This window comes from Hibiscus syriacus, unplaced genomic scaffold (assembly GCF_006381635.1).
Source record: "Hibiscus syriacus cultivar Baekdansim isolate YM2019G1 unplaced genomic scaffold, ASM638163v2 tig00117034_pilon, whole genome shotgun sequence".
NCBI lineage: Eukaryota > Viridiplantae > Streptophyta > Magnoliopsida > Malvales > Malvaceae > Hibiscus > Hibiscus syriacus.
In genome coordinates, this window is record NW_024063533.1 from 2564655 (window position 1) to 2588064 (window position 23410).

Here is a 23410-nt window from a genome sequence, read left to right on the forward strand (position 1 = left end):
GGTACCCTCGAAAAGAAAGAGACTAAGAGCCTTACTTTGCGTAGAGACTCGAGTGAAGGGTCTAAGGGCGTGAAACTCCATTGATAAAATCTTGCAAGTGGAAACATTGAATAAATTGTGTGGTAAGATTACATAAGACTTTTACCTTTGTTTTACACTTGGGAAACAATGAAGATGCCCAGGCTACTTGTATACATGGCGATCGTCTAGTCATATAAGAAATATTTGGATATATCCAATTCTATTTTAACGTTGCTTTGATGCTCTGCGACCCAGACATGTCCCACGTACCTCAAGAAGAGTAGACTAGCCGGGTAAGACGATGATGCTTTGTGACCCAGGTCTCACCCTATGTACTTGGCATTGAGTGTCATTTAAATGTTAGATGTTGATATTGTGTGACCCAGGTCTTATCCAATGTACCTCTCCATAAGAAAATAGGGGAGTGAATTTCGTGATGTTGATGTGACCCTAAACTACACCATGATGCTTACTTGTGTTTTATGCTTGATGCATCCGTTTGTTCATGATCATAACTGCTATAATGCTCATATGGTGAATGCATGTAGTATACTTGAGTTATTTGTGTGGCACTAAGTTTGTGAGCTCAACGTTCAAAATTTGTTAATGTGCGTATTTCTTAGGTTCTAGATCGAGGAGCTCATCGAGAGCAAAAATCGTATCGGTACCCAAGGTAAGTATTGATACTCAAGGATCGATATTGATACTATAGGATTGAGTATCGGTACCCTCGAAAAGAAAGAGACTATGAGCCCTACTTTGCGTAGAGACTCGAGTGAAGGGTCTAAGGGTGTTAAACTCCATTATTAAAAAGCTTGCAAGTGGAAACATCGAATAAATTGTGTTGTAAACATAAGAACACTATGAGGTAAGATTAAAACTTTTACCTTTGTTTGACACTCGGGAAACGATGAGGACGCCCATGTTACTTGTATGTATGACGATCGTCTAGTCGTATAAGAAATATTTGGATATATCCAACTAAGTGAAGGGCATACTAAATTCTAATTAGACGTTGCTTTGATGCTCTGTGGCCCAGACACGTCCCACATACTCAAAAAGAGTAGACTAGTCGGGTAATACGTTGATGCTTTGCGACCCAGGTCTCACCCTAGGTACTTAGCATTGAGTGTCATTTAAATGTTAGATGTTGATGTTGTGTGACCCGAGTTTTATCCAATATACCTCTCCATAAGAAAATAGGGGAGTGAGTTTCGTGATACTGATCTGACCCTGAACTATACCATGATGTTTACTTGTGTTTTATGCTTGATGCATCAGTTTGTTCATGATCTAACTGCTAGCATGCTCATATGGTGAATGCATGTAATATACTAGAGTTATTTGTGTGACACTAAGTTTGTGAGCTGAACGTTCAGAATTTGTTACTTTGCCCCGTTCTTATGTTCTAGATCGAGGAGCTCATCATCAGATTTTTGGATTACAGACAAGTTATCAAAGTATGTCTTGAGTATTTAGTGGGCATTTATTTCTCATAAACCTTATGTGTGTTCAAGTTGTAACTCTATTTTGATAAACTTAAAAAAAATCATTTTAAACCACTTCAAAGATTATCACAAAATTACATTTTAACCTCATGTATAATAAAATTTAAATTTATTCATATTAAATTAAAACAAAACATAATAAACAATACAATTATATTTTAACCCTTCAAAGATTTTTAATTTTCCTCAGCTACAATCAATTTTGACTTTTCCCTTACTACCAACCAACTATATGTTTATCGACAAAGATTAGTTTTACAATTTTTTTTTTGAATTAATCACTAATATCTGATTTATTGATCGGCTAATTCATATTAGGTACTACAGAGGCGATGATAATCATCTCAACCCAGTTTACTCCATTGGCAAACGATATGATTCGAACCTCTAAACTTTGTTTAAAAAATCCAGTATTTCATTTCATTAGACCAACAAAGATTAGTTTTGATATAAATATAATATAAAACACTTTGAAGGAAAACGATGCATTAAATATACTTTTTAAATGATATAAAAAACACATTTTATATGAATATAATATATAAAATATATCGAAGTAATGCTCTCTATCTCATGTTCATGCACACGCGCACTTTGAAGGTGGAGACGAATTTGACTTTATCTTTAGTTCTACTTATGGTTGACTTTGATGGTAAATCCTCAGGTTGCACGTGGATTATCAATCATTATTTATTGATTATATTTTTAACTTGGATCCATTCAGGGTCTCCTTCAATCTATTCCGCTGAATCTTAAATAAAGCTTTATAATATTTCATTATAAAAAATATTATTTTACTAAAAATTTTAAAATAAATAAAATCTTAGTTTTTAATAAGAATATTATTTATTTCATCTCTAATGTTGAAAAAATTCTCACGTCAATATTTCAGTTATAAATTTGTAATATAATTGACAATCATATTTGGGTTAATTACGAAAAACATCTTTTAATTATAAATTAAATTTTAGATTGATTCATAAATTTTAAAATATTTTTCTTGATCATCTTTTTGTTTAATCATCAATTTTAATGTTGAACTCATTAAGAGGCCTCAATGATAAAAACGAGTATTGTTCTATAATTCTCTTTGAAATCTCAGGTTTGAACAGTTGAGTCTGCAGAGCGTGTGTTGTTAATGTCTAAAAAGGTTTATAAATAGATATTATCTTATAATAAGCTCAGATTATTCAAAAAAAATATTAAATAATTTAGATGTAACATATTTTTGAACACATAAATTAATAAATAATTTTATCATGTTCACTATAAAATTTAAGACCAAAACAACACTTAGGCTAATTAAAGGATTTGATTCAATTTATACTTTAATTTAAAAATTCAATTAAAATGATTTAAAATTAATATAAAATTTAATATGTAATTTTCAAACATACAATAAAATTAAATAAAAGTATCTTGAGAAATAAATTATTAAATTATTAATTAAGTTTGTGATGTATCATAAGATATATTATTTCAATCATAATTAACATTAAATTTCATAGTGATTTTGAGTGGCCTTCACTTTCTCTTTATTTAAAAAATGAAAAACTTCAGTCCTTGCAATCATAGAAAAGACAAAGGTGAAGATAGAGAAGCATGGCCACTTATAAATTAAAAAAAGAATATCAAAGGAAAAGGCAGTCAAATGGGAAAATAATTAATGATTCTTCCAGATCTTTAAGCACTACTCAACATGAATCGATCTTCCCCATAAACACCTAAATTATTTAGCGTAAAGTACACAAATAGTCCTCTAATTATAGGATTTTACTTTATTAAGTCCTTAAACTATTATAAATTATAAAAAAATATCATTTGATTATTCATATATTTCAAACTCGTCCTTTTTCGTTAAAAAAATTTATGGTAATATGAGCTGGACTTTAACATGTTAACTGAGATATGCTAAAATCTGATTATATAATCTCAAACGACTATCATATCTCAGTCAGCCAGTTAATGTCCGGCTCAGACAATTTTTTTTTTATCAAAAAAAGGATGGATTTGAAACATGAATAGTTGGAAGACCATTTTATAACGTTTAATAGTTAGGGTACTCAACTAAGCAATGTCTTATAGTCATCATTTTATAACTTTTAATAGTCAAGGGATTCGATAAAGTAATGTTCTAAAATCGAATGATAATTTTATAACTTTTAATAATAAATGGACTCAACAAAATAATATCCTATAGTCGAAGACTATTTGTGTACTTTACTCAATTACTTATTAATATACTTTAAGTAATGTGTCATGCGACCATTATATGATTAATTAATAATTAAAGATATAAAAAGAATCACTCCCTACTTCACGCTTTGCTCAAATAATTGGCTATCTCGAATAAGGAATTAGTTTGGCATATTCAACGGCCCACGTGATAATTTAGTTTAATTTGCAAAGGTAATTATTTCGTACGAGTGGAACTATTTTTTTAAGGTTCTACTTGTAAATTATTAATATGGAGTTTAGAGTAATATAGTTTGTACGTGAATCTCATTTAACATGAACCAAACAATTTTAATAATTAAGTAATTATTGTTATTTTTTAAGATATTGAGTTCGAGTATTGCGTATACATAGGTATGAGTATTTATTATTAATTAATTGATTGAGAGTTTTTGAACATATATTATCTTGTTTTCACTTCAGACTTATTAGAAAAAATTTCTTCTAAAAATTTATTTTTAATAAATTATTGATATTCCTTGAGATCTCGAGTTCGAGCATCATGAATGCCAAGAGTGTGAACGTGCAATGTCAAATGTTGAAAGTTATTTCTAAACAGATATTATCTTGTACTTAATTAACTATATTACCATATATATATAAGATGTTATAATCCAAAAGTTAAATACCACTTTTGTTAATTGTTGTATAGATGCTCTGTCAAATGTTACTGACAGATGGTTTAATTGATATTATTTAAATAATTAAGTGGTTTGATTGAAAAAAAAATGAACGATCAATGATCATATTGAAATCGTTCCATAGTTAAGTGGTCATGAGTGCAATTTTCCTTAACTATTATTTAACTTGTTGCAGCAGTTAAGTGTTGCTTACCCTAGGTCTCAAGTTCGATCCCCTCAAATATATTCATATTTTCTTTAATTTTCACTAATAAAATGATTACACGTGTTGCCATCTTTTTAGAGAATTAAATTTATTAAATTATTTAAAACTAAAATGAGGGCCAATCAAAAATAGTTTTATAAGTATTTAGAATTTAATTTATTAAATTATTTTTGAATTAGGATCAATTTAAGAGATTAAAGTCCTCCTATAATTAAGTGGTTGCTAGTGTAATTTATCTTAATTGTTATTCATCTTGTCGCGGTAGTTAAATGATCCTTTTCCTAGCTCAAAAGTTTGATCCCCTCGAATATATTCATACTTTCCTTAATTTTCAATAATAAGATGATGGTATCTGCTGAAATTTGTATGGAGGGTTAAATCTATTAAATTGTTTAGAATTATAATAAGTGTTAAACAGAGATGGTTTATAAATATTTAAGGTTTGATTTATTGGATTATTTTTGAATTAGGATCAATTTGACAAGACGTATCAATTTTGAAAATTAAAAGTATTATCATATCATATCATATCATATCATATCACTACCTTCGGACAACCATTTTAGAATAAAAACATAATATTATGGATCAAACAGTTCAAGAGAGTTGGTGACCAAAATGAAATTTTAATAATAGTTGAGTGACCAACATATTGTTTAGCCTAAAATTTCATTTTACTTCACTCAAAATTACTTTCCCGCATCAGTCATCACCCAAAGTCATATATCATATATGGTGTTTGTGATTTGATTTGAAGATAGATTTTCCACAAAAATCTACAACTTAAGGAATCCCCAGATGAGGTCTTCACTTGACACCTGTCAAGCGCCTTTGGATAAACTATACATTCAGTGTTTAAATTATTATTTAAGTATTTAAACTTTATTTTTTTTCTTTCAAAATCATATTTAACGTTTAACTTAAATTTTATTTTAGTATCTCATCAACTAAAATTTAACAGGTAAAATTGATATGCCACCATAAGATAATATTACATCATCAATGTGAGATAAAAATTTCAAGCCAGTAATTTATTTATTTTATTTTATTCATAAAATCATCATAATAATACTCGTCACAATCTTATCACTTATTGTAGGAGAAAAGATATCGTTAATATTTAAATAATTATTTTTATAATTATACTATAATTTAATTTTATCATCATATTTGTACAATACAGGTGTATGGTATTTAATTTTTTTGAATTAAATAAAAAGAAAGAGAAAAGGGTGGAACTGTTGGAATGAGAAATAGACAACACTTTGCTGCACATCGGTATCTGCTATGACTTGACGCTGAAGTAAGACCGTTATTGATACGCATGTGTATTTCGATTCCCAAATGCACCGAAAAAAGTGTTACGAGAATTATTACTCTTTCAACTTTATATGTAGATTTTTGGGTAAACTACAAGTTTAATGTCTAAACTATTATTTTTGTTCCATTTTGATACCTAAACCTTATTTTGTTTTAAAATCATATATAATGTTTGGCTTAGGTTTCATTTTGTTACCCGCCATTAAAAAACTAATAGTGATGTTGATGTATCACATAAGGTAATACCACATCATTATTGAAAAAAAATACAAAAAATACTACATTTAACGGTTTTGTTAATTCTTTAACGATGAGATACCAAATTAAAACCTAAGCTAAACATTAATCATGATTTTAAGAAATGAAATTTGGGTACCTAAACTTGTCACCACAAGGTTTATATTTCTTTGGCTAGTCTTTATAAATACATGTACGAAACTGTCATATTTGAAATAAAATGAAAAGTTAGTAAAGAAGAAAATGCGTCTAGGGGTTTACCTGAGAACGGGGATGAAAAGACGAGAAAATTTAGTGACGATAAATCAACCACAAGTTGTTCATACAAGTTGCTTTAAGTGGGAGAAGCACTTGCCTGGGTGAGGATGAGACGGAAGACAATTTACAAGGATGATAGCAGCCTTATCCATTTTTGTGTTGCAATCAAATACAATAGCCATTGTACTTCCCCAGTACCAAATGGAAGAATGCAACCAAATTTAAGGTCAAACCGTGTTTTGTCCAAATGCCATACCATAATATTATGCTTTATCACGTCTCCACATTCTCCATGGGATTCTTTTACTGTTTGCTTAGCTTTTGCATATTTGACAATACAATTGCTAAGTCTACGGATCAAACCAAGGTAGGATATCAAGTGTCACTATCTATGATATGTCATGAATTGAAAAGAGATGTAACTACTATACACAAAACAATCAGATTCCATTAACATCAAAAATGAGTCCAACACCAAATGCAGTTCAATTGGATACAACCATTAATGGAACACAACAGTTACAAATATTATAGTTTATATTTAACATTGAATTTTATGTAAAATTAAATGTGATGTAATGATAGTTGAGACATTAAATACATACTTATAATGATAGTATTCTCGATCAATATGATAGAAGTATTTATGTGCATGAGCATAATTATATTGTTAAACTCAACGGCTGGAATTATATCTTAACTTTCAACTTTTCTTGTAACACAAGAAATGACATGAAGTACATATGAAGCAAACAATTAAAAATAGGTTACGCAGCAGTTTCATCTTTTCTGCAAAATTACAAAATAAGAAGATTTCGCTCATGGAAAATTAGGTAGAGAAAGCTTGTGATAGTGTGAAAACTGAAAAACACCTACCAACCTTAGGAATTTGTACTTGAACATTATAAATTACTTGATTTGATTATTAATCCGAATATAAGGTATAATGTAGCTTAGTAACACCAACCTGAGTCCAGGCAGAGGAACGATGATAAACCGGCTCCTTCAACAAGGAAGCGAGGCTCTCCTTTGCAAAGGTTTAGCCATAGCTCTAGCTCACTACTCGTCCATGAGAGAAATTTGTAGTTTCAGCTTCAACACCTATGTGCACCACTCAACTAATGCTGTCAAACGAACATATAATCAAAAAATTAACAGAAGAATTACATAACCAAATAGACAACAGCCCAAAATATGATCCATTATGAGAGACCAACAGCATTGGTTTACCATTTCAGATGTCAAACAATCATAATTCAATTTTTCTACACACAAGTCCAAACAAGGCGAGAAAGGGCCTAATGTTACACTTCACCGATATAATATAACTGTCCTTCACTTAATATTTAAATCAAATCAAAAGGATCTAGTAAAGTGACAGCCTATGTAATCTCTAAAACTCAAGTAAAAATATAGTACAAAAATGTGCCTACTGAATTTAATACGGGTTGGAGCCATGCTGTGCACTGTAGTACTGGTAAGCACTTGGTCTAGCGTTGAAGTTGGCATATGGCCCTCGCCGAGAATTAAGTGGATAGGGGCTTTGCTGCACAGTCGAATTATAATATGGACTTTGATGAGCTTGCCTGTTTTGGAAGGTCTGTTGAGTACTCGCATTTTGGTAGGGGCCATATTGAGCATTCATTTTCTGATAAGAACTTTGGTGAACATTCGGATTAGGATACAAACCCTGTTGTGCATTCATGCTTTGTCCAAAAGAAACCATGAACGAGGGGAAAATGTTTTGAGCGGCAGTTTTACACTCATAAGATCCACGGAACTCTTCAAGGCCACCATTTTGAGAATCATCAAGCTTTAGCATTGATCTGGACACCTACACTTGCAAACAGAAACAAGTTAGCAAATCTTATACCTTTCTTTAACATTGCGCTTGACCTAAAAAGACGTACTCCTATATAAAAATACTAATTCATACAATATTTTTCTTTTAATAACCATGTAACACCAAATGTGGATAAATAATGTGTGGGATGTTACACTTTCCATAAGAAGAAATCTAGGATTTCAGTGCATTCCTTTCATTAAACAGTTAAAGAAATACCATTTCGAAACAAGATTGTGCCACCTTTCCTACTGAAAGACAAACACCATCAATGAAAAAGTAAGGCCAGAAACTTTGATAGATCTGAACTAGCTCATTTTTTTCAAGTGAGATCTCCAAACTATACGAGGTTCCAAGTTCTTGTCTACCAATTTAAGGATCAATTACCTCACTACTAGTGAAAATAGTACTTCCTCTGACGCCTAGTACAGAACTTGAAATGTTTTCAGGAACTTTAGCCTCAGGAGCATTGTTCTTATTTGGGTATCTGCAAAAACAGAATCCAACAAACCAAATCCATTAAGTTAAACATGAAAATTACACCAAGAAAGTTCCGATAACACCAGTACCTAGCAGCAGCTGGAGGAACAAAATAATTCTGAGGTTCATAGTCATACTCATGTCCACCACCACCCTTCAGAATAGCATAAAGAATACTTTTAGCTATTTAACCAAATCATAAGACATCTTGCAAATCCAAAGCTCAAAGACGTGCATCAAGGAGAAAACTATCCTCTTGACAACCACTTTCTCAACAAAGTACTGAAACAGGAAATAATGTCTTTCACAAGCTTGGGTTTTATAGGTTTATTGTGGTCATACCCTTTCATGGGTTTTATAGGTGTGTTTAATGGAATATTATTGATGATTACTAATATTTCTTGCAAACTAACAATAAGCAGCAAAATAAGACCAGGACAGATCTTCATTAGAATTTTTTAGCACATGGATTACTTGAAAGATTGAATTCTATTTATCTATCGAGTAAAATTTGTAGCATAAATTCGAAGTTATTAAAAGTACAGTGATATGCCAGGGTTTCTTTTCTTTTCTTTTTTTAGTTTTCACATGTTTGGAAGTATAATTTAACTTTCAATATAGGTACATCGTCCAAGGAATAGCAGAAAACAGTAGACTTCAAAGAAAAGCTATAACCATATAAAGGATTCAAATTGATGTCGCAGACATGTTTTTGGTCACATTTATCACAGTTAAGGATGTAATGAACGTTACCAAAATCAATTGTGACAAATAACGACCATGAATTTTGACAACGGAGAGAACCTAAACTGCGATATTATGGACATACCATCAGATTGTAGCCACTATTTAAATCCCCGCTCCATATTCACCAAGTAATGGTAAACATTTTTAAATTTAGGAGTGAAACATTTAACTTTGAAATGTATCCTTAGTATATAAAGAATTATATGTTGAACTCCTTTAAGATTAAATTCAATGTTCTTTTGTATCAATAGAAATAAGTTATTGTTCCAAATATAAAGAAAATAAAATGCTGCCTATATATGATATTGACAAATACAATCACAGAATTCATACGGATGCAGTACACAAAAAACTTTATCTTGGTTTGGTTAGAAGTTAATATTATAAGCTGTTAGATAGAACCAGACTTGTTATGACAATGAAAGCTAAATTCGGGAAAAGCTATCTTGACTGAATGACCCCATTGATTTTATGCAGTCAACAAACTAAACTCAAAATGACTTGGCTCGTAATAACTTATGACCTAAAACGACCAGAACCAGTATCAACTTAAACCTGAAACTTAGATTTTTAGCATAAATTTTATTGTTTTCTCAAACTTAAATTTAAATTTGATTAACAATGACCAAAATAATTAATTTATCATCAGAAGTAACTACACCTCAACACAACCTAAATTGATTCTAAAAATGCATGACCCAGACATAAGTAACTTGGAATTAAAAAATTATCCAAACCTAAAACGACTAAAACCAATCACGCTCTTCTCTAAGTGGCCTGGAAACCAATCGGATCTGAGAGACAAGATATGGGAGAGAGAAAAGTAGAGAGAGAAAAGTTAAAAGGGAAAATAGTTTCCGACGAGGTCTGGAAGGCTTTTGTCGATAATCTTAGTAGGAGAGTTTCTCGGCGGGAGCTTAGGGATATCTTTTCGTCCCATGGGACTGTGGAGAGAGTTTTCATCCCGAAAGAAACCAAAAATCCAAAATACAGATTTTCCACTTTCGCTTTTGTTCAGTTTGAGAGGGAATCTAGTTTGAAGAGGGCAATCGAGATGTTGAATGGTTCACTGATAGATGGGAGAAGGATTTCTGTTGGAGTTGCTAAATACAATGATGCTCGTCCAAGGATTGTGGCAAACAAGAGTCCAGGTAAGTTGGTTCCAGATTTGTCCACAGCAGGACCTCCTAAGTTGAAAGAGGTAGATTTATCCAGTAGGAGTGTTAGAGATGATAGAACGTACAGAGATGCTTTACTTACTGAGGTTACGAGGGTGAATGCATTGGAGTATAGGGAGAAATTTTCTGAAGGGAGCCATAGGGAGAAAACCAAGAAGAATGTATTGGAAATGTATATCCCAACTGAGGGTCGGAGTTGGGTCAGAAGATCTTTAACGGGGATTATTAAGCTCTCTCTTGATTTTAAGTCAGTTTATGAGTTTTTCCTCAGTAACGGTTATGAAGTTCAGATTGCTGGTTGGGGTTATGCCCGTAACTCCTGTGCTATCATCTTCAAATCTCAAGAGGAGATGTCGGAGGCATGGACAAAGAAGAGAGGTGTTATAGGCTTCTGGTTTGACAGATTGGCCCCTTTACTGAATGAAGAAGGAGTGCCAATGGCTTTCTGCCAGCTCGAGTTATCTGGGGTGCCTCTGTTATGCTGGGATGAATCTTTTTTGGTACAAGTTGCTGGGAGATGGGGGAATAACGTAGAAATTCATGAGTCCACAAAGAATAGGGATGATCTCACGTCTGCTAGAATTCTTATGAGAGTTGCTAGTCCTTTTGATGTTCCCGATATTATTACTCTCGGCTCCTATGGCAGATCGTATAGAGTCTCCATTAAAGTTGGATCAGCTAGTGAAGATTCAAATCCTTTTTTTAAATTTTCTCCGACGACCGGAACATTTGGGAAACAGTTTAGTGAGACAGGGTCTGAGGAAGGCGATTATAGAGGGAAGTCAGATTATGAGGAAAGCTCAGTCAAATCAGCTGAGACGCTCAGACAAAAGGTTGACTTGTGGATTGAAAAGGGCATGGCCTTTGGTTCAGAAGGTACTGATGGGAAAAAACAACATCTTCCAAGACTTACTAAACATGGGAAAAATATTAATGAAGGAGTGTCAGATGGTCAGAACCTTGGGAATATCAGAGGTGACTTTGCAGGTCTGGGTATCAGATTTTCAAAAAGTTCGGCTGATGGGCCAGAAGCCCAATCTGAGAACTTTGAACTGGGTGGTTTGGAGGCTTCAAACATAATTCCTTCTGGGCCAGCGTATACAATTAATAAATTTGGTAAGTTGGTCCAGAACAGGGGAATTGCAGAAGCAAGCTGTGTCAGAAAATAATATAAGGGGTTCAGCTCTATTCCAGGTTCGCCCGGCAGTGCGGATCTGGAGGTTAATAACACTAACTCTAAGCTGACAGCTCCTAGTTCAGAATTATCAAAGAGCTTATCAAGGGGCAGAACGAGGGTGGTGCGTAGAAGTTCCCTTTCTACAAAAAGTGAGCCTCTTCAGAGGAGGGAAATGGCTAGCTTTAGAAGAGTCTACAGAAGATGTAAGGAGAGGAATTACTGGTACGGGAATGATCAAAAAGAAAATAATGCTACAGAGGATGTGATAGGCCTAAAGAAGGCTAATGAACAGGATTATACGACGGTTCTCCAGATTACTACAACATCAGAGCCTAATTTAGGGGGCAGTGAGGTTCCAAATTTAGTGGATAAAGCTGGGGCCAGGAGTTTGGTTGAAGAGTCCGAAGGTGGTGTTAAGGGAAAACATTTGCCTATCTACAATTCTGACCCTACTAAGAGAAGGGCAAAAAGAATTCTGGTTAGAGAAGCTTTGGAACATGTCAATATTTATACAGCATCGTCTTCAGGTTTCTCGGAAAACTTGGATGAAGCAGTAGCTACATGGCAAGTTAGTCAGATTCTGGGGGTTTCTTTTACACAGGGGAAGGAAGCTTTCTTGGATAAAATCATTGAGCTAGAGAAAGGTTTGAAGGAGGCAAACTAAGTTGCCATCTTGGGGAAACTAGATTATTCATCAGTTTTTATGAAGGATAAACTACCTATAATCTCATGGAATGTCAGGGGTTTGGGAAAAAGAGAGAAACAAAGAGCAGTTCAAAGATTAGTCTCCAACTATCATCCTTCTTTTCTTTGGTTACAAGAAACTAAAACAGAGAACATCCATAGGTCTTTTTTGAGAAGGGATTGAATATTTTTCAGTGGGTTATTGAATCTCCAGCTACTGGTTCTTCAGGGGGGTTATTATTTTGTTGGGATGAAAATGTGTTTGAAATGGAAAACCACAGCATTAACAGAAGATTCATTGCGGTTATAGGGAAGTTCAGGTTTAATCAGTTCAGAAGTATTCTCATTAATGTTTATGGACCCTCAGTGGATGGAGAAAAAGAAAGTTTTTTTGAAGAACTGAGCGTGTTCATTACTGGACAGGAGCTGCCGGTTTGTGTTGGAGGGGACCTTAATGTCTACTTGTGTGAGGATGAGAAGGTGGGCAGAGCTCAGAACATACTTTCAATGAGGATCTTCACTCAGTTTATTCAGTCAACAGGTTTAATTAATCTGCCTTTGAATGGGGGAAGGTTCACTTGGTGCAATAACCAAGATGATCCGACTTTTGTTAGGTTGGACAGGTTTTTGGTGGACGGAAAATTCTTGGATGGTTTTCCCGAGGTAATTCAGTCACTTATTCCTAAGTCTATTTCAGACCATAATGCTATTCTTTTACAAGATGGCGGAGTTGATTGGGGGAAAAAACCTTTCAGACTATATAATTATTTGATGGAGGAAGAAGGTTTTGAGGAAATGGTCTGTCACACTATAGCAGATTGCAAGAAGGATGGGAGAAAAGCTGGAATCCTAAGTGTTTTGAAGAAGTCTAAGGTTGCCATTAAGAATTGGACAGGGCAGAAAAATCAATTTCTGGGAGCCTCTATCTCAGATTTGGAAAGGAGAATTCACAAGTTAGAGGAGGACGTTCAGATGTTGCAGGACAGTTCGGTTCAAGGGAAAATCGAGGAGTTACGTAATTGTAGATCAGAGTTGTGGAGATTCCTGAGAATTGAGGAACAAATTTGGCATCAAAATTCCAGAAAGAAGTGGATTAACGATGGGGACCGAAACACTAGATTCTTCCATACTTGCGCTTCAGTTAGAAGAAAACGGAATGCGTTGAATGCCTTGTTAATTGAGGGGAATATTACTCATGATCCAGCAGTAATTAAGGCCACTGTTAAAGAGCACTTTTTTAATATTTTCAATAATCGGTCTACTTTGGATGTGGAAGACATTGGGTTGACGTTTCCTAGAATTTCCATGGCTCAAAACATTTTTTTAGAGAAGGAATTTTCAGAGGAGGAGGTTTGGGAGACTTTAAAGTCTTGCGATAGTAATAAGGCTCCGGGGCCCGACGGATTGAACTTGGGATTTTTTAAAAGGTTTTGGTCTGAACTTAAAGGTAACATCATGCAATTTTTTCACAGATTCCACAGGGGGAAAAATTGGGAACATGGTATTAACCATACCTTTATTACCCTTATTCCTAAGGGTTCTAACATTGGAAGTTTAGATGATTATAGACCTATTAGTCTAGTAGGAGGTGTATACAAGATTCTTTCCAAGTGTCTGTCAAGGAGGATTAGAAGCTGTATGGGAGAGATCATCAGCCAATCACAATTTGCTTTTATACCCGGTCGGTAAATTTTGGATTGCTCCCTCATTGCTAACGAGGGCATTGATTATTGGAGGAAGAAAGGGCTAAAGGGTTGTGTTTTTAAAGTAGATTTCAAAAATGCTTATGACACGGTTGATTGGCCTATCTTATTCAAGGTGATGGAAAAGATGGGATTTGGTTCGACTTGGATTAGTTGGATCAGGAAATGTGTCTCTACTGCCTCCATTTCAGTGTTAGTCAATGGGTCTCCAACCGAGGAATTTCCGATGGCCAAGGGACTAAGACAGGGGTGTTCACTTTCACCTTTGTTATTCAATCTAGTAGGGGAGTTGTTGAATTTATTAATACTGCGGGCTGTTTCTGAAGGACTATTTTCTGGTTTGACAGTTGGTAAGGAGGAAGGGTCTTTCAAGCTCACACATTTACAATTTGCTGATGATTTAATTATCTTCTGTGGAGCTTCGAAAACACAGATAATGAATGTGAAGAGGGTACTCAGAGTTTTTGAGGTTATGTCAGGGCTGCAACTTAATCTAAAGAAAAGCAGTTTGTTTGGGATTAATATATCCCAAGAGGAGGTTCAGACCTGGGCAGCCTCTATTGGTTGTTCGGTGGGGAGCTTCCCCTCTAATTACCTCAGTCTCCCATTAGGGGCAACTAAGAATGCATCGGCTATTTGGGAACCGGTGGTGCAGAATTTTCATACTAAATTAGCGGGTTGGAAGGCTGCTACACTTTCTTTAGCAGGGAGACTGGTTTTGATCAAATCGATTCTGTCCTCATTGCCTACATATTTCTTGTCTATGTTCAAGATTCCAGTTTCAATCCTTAAGACTCTAAATTCGATCATGTCTAATTTTTTATGGGGAGGGGGAGGGGGAAATGGTTCAAAGAAGATTCACTGGGTTAAATGGGATGATGTATGTAAACCTAAGAACGAGGGTGGTCTGGGAGTCCGGAATCTGACTAGTATGAATAGAGCATTGCTAGGGAAATGGTGTTGGAGATTTGCAAATGAGAGACACTCTGTTTGGAGGAATTTTATCTGTAGTAAATACAACATTGATTCTTCAAGGTTACTGTTTGATAGCAAGGTTCCTACTCAATCTTCTTGGCTTTGGAGATCGGTGGTTAACAATCATTACAAACAAGACTCCTTTGGCTCTAAGTTTCAAAGTTTGTGTAGTTTTTATGTTGGAAATGGTAAGCTTATTCGTTTTTGGCAAGATAATTGGGCTGCAGATTATCCGCTTCAGTTTCTCTTTCCTAGATTGTTTTCGGTTTCTTCTAATAGATCTGGTAAACTTTGTGAGTTTGGGGAATTCCTTCCTTCTGGCTGGGTTTGGGATGTCCAAATCAGAAGAAATTTAAATGATTGGGAGGTTGAACAATGGTGTAATTTGATGAGCTTTATCTCTCCCTATTCTTTGTCTAAAGATTCCAGCGATATTTTACTTTGGAAAGGCAATGGGGATGGTGTTTTTCAGTCAGTTCTTGTATTAAAAGGTGTGCTTCTGGATCAGATGATGGTTGCTTCTGGAATAACATTATTTGGAGAGGTTTGGTACCCCTAGAGTTGAGTCTTTAATGTGGCAGGTTGTGCTTGGCAAGCTAGCTGTTAAATCCGAACTGATCAGAAGAGGGGTTCAAGGTATCGAAGATGATTTATGCCCTCTTTGTAAATTGGTTGAGGAAACTTCCACGCACTTATTCTTTACATGTTCGGTTGCATGGGCTATGTGGTACAAGTTTTATAATTTTTGGAGATTTAGTTATGTGCTTCCTGCTGATGCAAAAACCTTTCTTACTGCTTGGGATGAGTTGAAATCAAATTCTTCTATTTGGGCTTTCATTCCTGGGGCTATCATTTGGACCATTTGGAAGGCCAGAAATTTTATTGTCTTTGAAAGGGGAAAGCTTGATCAATTAGAGTTATTTTTCTTATCACGGGTTAGGTTGGCTTCTTGGTTTCTAGCTAAGCACAAGGACGTTTCTATTCATAAGGATTCCTTGATTATGGATCCTTCATTAGCAGATTCCTACTCGCCCTACAGCTCTATGAAGTCTTCCTCACTCCCTTGGGGACCTCCCCCTTCGGGTTTTTTAAAATTGAATGTGGACGCAGCCGTTAGTAGTGACTGGAAGAAATCGGGTATAGGAGGTATTTGGAGGGATCATTCAGGTTCAGTCCTAGGATCTTTTCAAGAGCCAGCTGGTCCGGGACCTCCGACTATGATTGAACTTAAAGCTATTCAGAGGGGTATTGCATTATATGCTTCTGCTCAAGGGAGGGTCAAAGATAGGCTGGTTGTTGAGAGTGATAGCAGAGTTGCAGTAGACTGGATCAACAATGTTAATTCATGCCCAGGTGTTTATGCTTCCGTTGTTAGGGATATTGTTGACAATCTTAGAGCTTTGGGAGGGGTTATAAATTGGGTTGCTAGGTCAGCTAATATGGACGCCGATGCTTTAGCAAAGGCTGGAATAGGCTAATTTTTATGTTGTTTGCTGTTTCAGTTTAGCTTTTGATTCCTGTTCGGGTGGGGTTTACGTAATGTTGTAAGGGTTATTTCGAAGAGATTTATCGAGGTTGTAATCTTATTTTCTTTAAATGAAATATAAGGCGCTCTTTTCCTCCTTCCAATGATTAAGGAGCTCTCAAGATCCATTAATCAAGAAGGAGGTTTTTAATGAGGCCTTCTAATCTTATCAAAAAAAAAACGACTAAAACCCAAATCAGCCAGACCCAAAATTACTGGAACCCAAATCACCAAACCTAAAAATGATCTGAATACCAATTCACTCGATATGATCCGATCACCAAAAAAGGAGTCAATGAAAATTATGGTTTGAATTTTAGGAAGATAAAGCATTGAAGTAACTAAAGCAAGTGAATACCCTGGAAGATTCAAATACACCACAGTGACCAGGCCCTATTGCAGCAGGAGGTGATTGACAATCAGGCATGTTTCTTGAGGGACCAAATCCACGAACAGACACAACAGAAGCAGTTTTGGCTCCAGCATTCGCATCTCGCAATGTTCTTACTCTAAGTCTGGAAGCAATCTCAGCCAAAGCATCCTTAACAATGCCAAAATTGCCAGATATCTGAATGGAAAAAAATGAATCTTTACATAAAACAAAGCTGAAATATTGAAAATATTAGGCCTTCAGGAAATGAATAGAACAATTACAGAAACACCCTTGACGAGTATATTTTCAACAGGATTACCTGTATTAGCTCTTCATCCTCACAAGCACACTTAGGCTTGTCATCCTTCGAACATACACGAATGTCTGCCTGGGTTCTCCTCCTCATCTCATTGATTACATGGCCTCCCTGACCAAGAATGCATCCAACCTTGCTTGACGGAACAAGTAACCTAGTAGTAATTGAACCTTTCTCGGATAATTCACTAGTTTTATTCTGAAGCTGTAGAATGGCATCTATTGTCGGTGATCGAGTGTTCCCAAGAACCTAGAAAAATATATGGACTATCATTAGCATTCTTTTTTTTTTATATACAAAGCTTAAGTCAACAGGGAAGAGTTGATATTTAAAAGAAAAAAACCGTCAACTTTTTTTCCTCAAAGGAATGAAGCTTGAATCAAAATAGAAAAGACCTCAATTCCAGAGACACGGATCACTCGCTCATCTGACTCAGTTTCCGACTCAGTTGATGCATCCTCGACATGAATGCCCGCTCCTGTTTCCTGCTGTAACTGTTTAACATTAAAGCCACCCTTGCCGATTACACCACCAATCTTCCCAGCTGAACACACAATTTTCATTGAAAACTCAGATGAAGCTTCAACACCACATTCCGGAGGAATACTGTTGAAGCTACCTGGCCCAGTTCCAGATAGCTGGTCTCGACGAGGACCCATCCATGGCATTGGCAGACTATCGCGGAGAGAAAAATTCCGATGAGACCACATAGAATTGCTGAGTGGAAGAGCATTGGGAGAGAAATTCTGGCCTGCATGAGACTCAGGGAAACTCAAAGGAGGCTTTTCTTTCCGTGGGTTTTCATACAAGAGAGTGGAAACTTCATAGAGTGCCCTCTTTGTGACATCTCGTTTTCCTGATATCTGCAGTAAATTCCAAAAATTAGGGAATTGCAAGAAACTATCTTCTGACAACAATTTTTCAGAGATCAAACCATGAATGGTTAAGACCAATGCCTCTCGTTTTCCTGACACTGGTAGTAAATTCCATAAACTACAGTTTGTAGGGAATTGCAAAAAATACAGACTTGTAAGAAACAATCAACTGACAACAGTTTTTAGAGATCAAACCCTGAATGGTCCAGTATTACCTATAGGCTTTGTGCCCAGCAACTAGGAAAATACACAAGAAATGAGAAATAAATAAGTTTATTGAAACACAGGGCAAGGATTTCAGTAATCATAGCACTAAAAATCCATGACAGGAGAAAAAGTGGCCAACATAAATCTTTGACTTCCCACTAAATCAATCTACTGACAACTATCTGACAATCAGACGTATAGGCTGACAAACTACATCCCAAGCCTTCCCACTGAAACAAAACTTAATAATATATAAGACCAGCCTCCAAAATTTATATGTTGATCACATCAACATAAAAGGCATAGACAGAAGGGTAAAGTAACAGACACAAAATAAAAATATCCTTAAAATGTTGCTGTTTTCTGTACCATCAGTCACTCGGTACCTTCCCATGCCGATATGACAAAGTAAAAAGCAACATGACTCCACCCACCTCTCAAGCATGTCTAGGCTCGTCCTTCGCTTCTTCAGCCACTTGATAAAAAGGCATGGTAGTTTTAAAACAAATTTGCTATAGGCATCTTAAATCTTTGAAAAACAAATTGACCCCCGAATATTCTTCCTTGCTGAACACAATAAATTGCTCAAACAGATTCATTCAACCTGTAGATACAATGGCATAATACATCTTCAAGACAAGCAATGGCTAGAGATCTGGCTAGCTGCTTGAAAAGCAAGGTTAGAGCCTATACGAACCAGTAAAACTGCAGCCAACTATACATATTCACAAGGACAGATTAAAATGAGAAATCAATCAAGCTTTAACACATTACAATGCAAAATATGTTCATGATTTCTTCTACCCCAAATCACCATCTCGTCTGGCACATGAAGCAAATATTAATACGTTCCACTAGTATATCGCATCGCATCCTATAGTGTACATATAGTATAAAATCATTTATCACGACTTAAGTCAATCCATCGTTATAAATTATCAATAATCTAATTGAATTCAATCATATTAACATTGATATGTACATGATGAAAGAGATCCAAAGCAAAGAAATCGGTGCTGAGTTCCTGGCCATCTATGGCAAAGCCCACTTATAAAATAAGAAAGTCATAACTTGAAGACACACATAAATTACCCTAACCCATGTCTAATTAATTTATAACCCAAAGAAAGATCTTCAACAGATAGCCAGGATTTCTCGCCATCAGCAATTACTGATTCTAGCCATTCAAGCCTCCCTTCACAAACCATAAAATCTTAAATGATATGAATTTGCTTTAGCAACACATCAAATAGAACTCCTGGGCTTGAGAAGTCCATGCTCAACTTTACTGACAGTGGTGTATAAGGGAAATCTTTTTGAAGGCAAACTGAATATAGAGCAGTACGGAAATTTACTTTAGCTAAAGACCTCAGGCACAAATGTGACGGAAAAAAATTAACTTTAGTTTCAAAGGGAGCTAAGAATTATTATTTTGTATGACTTGCTTCAGCAAGCCTGAAGCCCAAACCTAATAAGTGAACGCCACTCTTATTTAGTAACTCCACCCACTAGATATTATTAGCTTGCTGCCAATAGGAGGGAAGACGTGGCTTGGAAGAACAAACAGGCATATGAGTCTTATGAGCAAAAATGCAACTAATTAACGGACTATATAAGAACAAACAGCAGCATTCCTCACACTTAGTAGAGCATAAGGCTAATCAAGTATAAGTCATTCCTTTAAAGAGAAGCCCTATCCCGTATAAAACTGACTCATAAAGATATAAAGGATATTTATATTTGGGCATGAATGGCCCAACACATGCCACATAACCAATGCTAAATACAGACAGTGCAGACAACTCAGTATCCCTAGATACATAACATCTTTCTCATACATCATTCTCACGCTAATGTTCTTAGTCACATTTCAGAATATTTAGACATTATAGGCCATCCTCCCTCCATGAAATTGGAGATGGGCCAAAATGTAAATTCTAAAGGCCTAACTGTTCAAAGATTGCACTTCATTCAACTCCAAGCTAGCGATTCAACATCAATTTTAGAGCATACAAGCAAGACGTATAGGCAGTAATAATTTTAACTTCTAAATTAGAGTTTCAATTAGTATTCACAAAACATTGAAGCAGCAACTGGTTTGTATTGAAATTCAAATATACCGTGAAGAGTTATTATAAGATAAAGGGAATTCAACATTTCAGCCATTAAAGAAGACGTATGCAAGAGTCACTCAACGTTTTAGCATGATAATTTCTTAATGAAACATATACAATAAACAAAAATGTGAGTTTAGAGATACCTGCACTAATTCATCAGTTGCCATTGCAAAAGCAGGGAGATCAGCCGGAAAAACACGGATAGTCGCACCTGTGCCACTTCGCAATCTTTGAATCACATCACCCCCTCTCCCTAGAAGACATCCTACCATATTATTTGGAACAAGAAGTCGTGCAGTAACAACAGTATCTGCATTATCATCAGCGGCCACCATCCCACCAAAAAGTTCTTCCTCAACAATCTTATCATGAACTTTCAACAAAGCATCCTGTGCAGCACAGCAAGGCTCCATGGCTACCTGTACCACCGCCTCTTTCTCATTCTCACCACCAGAATCGTCAATAGAGTTCTGTTCTTTCACCCTCATTGGAGAACTATAAATAGCAATAACTCTCTCATCACAACCAAGAACTGAATCACCAACCGTAATCTTAGCCCGAGTCATCTGCCTTAATGCTTTTACCATATTCCCACCCTTCCCGATAACACCACCATTTTTTCTCGAAGGACAAAGTACACGGAATACAATGTCTCCAGGATTCAAATTTCCGGAAAACTGTTCGTGGGCAGAATTAATACCCAGTTTTAGTTTCCTATTATTATTGGCCGGTTTTCTTTTAAAGGGCGTATTCGTCAGTTTTCTAAAGAAATTCCTCTTCCCCCCATCCATTTCCAGGCAAAACAATTCCTTCTTTAAGGGATTTGCCTCAGAAAATTCCCCCAAAAGAACTAAACAACTAATATATTCTCAGTAACAAAATTAAACCCTATACGAGCTCAAATTAAGATACCTGAAAAGGATAAAAGTTAAAGATTCCAGGCGTTAGTTGCTAGGGTTTCTACGCTTGAAACAGGAGTTTAAAATAATTAAGAAATGCAGACAATTTATTTCAAATGAACGGGATTCAAAAATGAAAAATGAAGAAACAAGGAAAGGTGAGGGTTGAAAAAGAAGGGAGAAGCCGCTTACCTGAGAGTAATATCGAGGATTAAGGGAAAGAGAGTGGAATGAGATCAAATCAAAGAGTTTTTGTTTCTTTCCTTCGTCTTGAGAGCTCTTTTCGACACGGGATGTCTAAGCTAATATTTGTATTTTAAAACGTTTAACGTGGTATATATCTATATTGCTTAAGGATAAACTATACGGATGATCCCTTATATGTTGTCTATTTGATTTTATTCATTGATTCAGAAAAAAAAAAGAATGGTTTCAAACTTTCAATCCCTTATTTGATTTTAATACTTCGACCAATAACTCCGTTAACATATTAACAGAAGTTTGAGTTAATGGTTAAACTTTTTTCAAAAAAATCAGTGTCTTTTCATCCTCCTCCTCCTCCTCCTCTTCTCCGTCAGCCGCAATTTTACATCTTGTACAAATAGTCTTTCACCTCTTCACATGAATATATGAAGATCTTTCTCACGTGAATATATAAAATATAGTAAGAAGCTATGCATTAGTATGCTTGTTCACCTCTCCCGTTACCTTTCCTTTTGTTTTGGATGTTGTTTGTTATCTATAAAAGGGTTGCTTCAGGCCTTCTCTTTTAGATACATATAATTTGTGGGTATTAATAGTTGTTTGTGTTTTGCATGGTTAAAGACACATGATTGTAAGAAACCCTAGCTGGGCCTCACCTATAAAGTTTTTCATAGAATCCGGAGCTTTTGTTTCTTTATTTTTGTCTCACTTTTCTTAATTCATTTCTTTCGCTCTCTCTTATATATACCAAGGCAGTGTTGGTATTACAAACGAAAGAGCTCTCTTCAATCCATTTCGAGGCAGTCGAGAGGGCTAAAACTTGGCTGCTGACTCGTTGGTTCAGAAGCTCATCGATCACACTGCTGACCAGAGTCGCTGCATCAGTAGCTTGCCAGTTTCCCATTCTTTTCCAGAGGAAGGAAAAGGAACCTATCTGAGCGGAGAGGAGAAAATATGCTGTAGTAGGGTTTCTTACTGAGGAGAGCCTAGGTAAGCGGGAGTTAACGTTCGATGGACTAAAGTTGAACGTAAGGTGTCGAAACTACTCTTTTTTTGAACTAGTGACTAAAAGCAGACGGACAAAAAAAATACAAGGGACTATCTATATCTATATAGTTTATTCTTTGTTAAGAAAATACCCAAATTGTGTTTTTTCTCTTTTTCATTAAGATGTCTAAACTTTTTTTTCCAAAGTAGTTACTGAATGCTTTCGACGTTTCATTTTAAATGTATGATCCATAATGGATGTTAAAATACTTGATAAAAATCAGTTAATACTTAAAATGTGACGCGTTGCATATTTATAAAATTTTGAATAAATTATTATTATTATTATTTGTAAAATCCTCAAAATTCTTAATTTCATAGCATCAACCCACTCGTAAAGCAAACAACGCAAATGTAATCTAACAACCATGAAGCAGACAACCCCTAACTTTGAAGATCTTCCACCATGCCCACCAAGCTAATCCCTTTTTGTATATATGCTTCCACCCAAGCAACCCATAGGCATCCAGAATGCATCATAATCAGCCAGAGGTTCTCGTGCATGCATGATTTGTTCCATATAAGGTCTTTAAAACGAAGACCTCCCACAGACTTTGAAAAACATGCATTCTTGCTCATTTGGCATTTCCTCCTTCCCTTCTTGTCACCAAGGGTAATCCTAAATATCTAACAGG

At 35.4% G+C, this 23410-nt stretch overlaps 1 protein-coding gene across 2 annotated transcripts; it reads right to left on the reverse strand.

The window, feature by feature from the left end:
- Nucleotides 1-7603: 7603 nt before the first annotated feature.
- On the reverse strand, nt 7604-21782 carry LOC120196765 (KH domain-containing protein HEN4-like). 2 transcript variants are annotated; one of them, XM_039198490.1, is made up of 8 exons: nt 21717-21782; nt 20769-21537; nt 17822-18289; nt 17430-17675; nt 17096-17305; nt 8838-8902; nt 8656-8755; nt 7604-8259 (listed from the first exon to the last, which is right to left on the reverse strand). In XM_039198490.1, the coding sequence occupies exons 2-8, from the start codon at nt 21414-21416 to the stop codon at nt 7864-7866; spliced, it is 2133 nt and encodes a 710-aa protein (XP_039054421.1). In that variant the 5' UTR covers nt 21417-21537; nt 21717-21782; the 3' UTR covers nt 7604-7863. The 2 variants fall into 2 exon arrangements, with proteins under 2 accessions (XP_039054421.1, XP_039054422.1); XM_039198491.1 differs by lacking the exon at nt 21717-21782 and having other exon boundaries at nt 20769-21594.
- Between the last annotated feature and the right edge of the window lie 1628 nt (nt 21783-23410).

Excerpts from the sequence above, each read along its gene's own strand:
- LOC120196765 (XM_039198490.1), bottom strand. The coding sequence starts at position 21,416 with ATGGATGGGGGGAAGAGGAATTTCTTTAGAAAACTGACGAATACGCCC. Across the intron at positions 17,306-17,429 it reads AGGATGAAGAGCTAATACAG|ATATCTGGCAATTTTGGCAT; the intron begins GTAATCCTGTTG and ends TTTTCCATTCAG. Across the intron at positions 8,903-17,095 it reads GTGTATTTGAATCTTCCAGG|GGTGGTGGTGGACATGAGTA; the intron begins GTATTCACTTGC and ends GCTATTCTGAAG.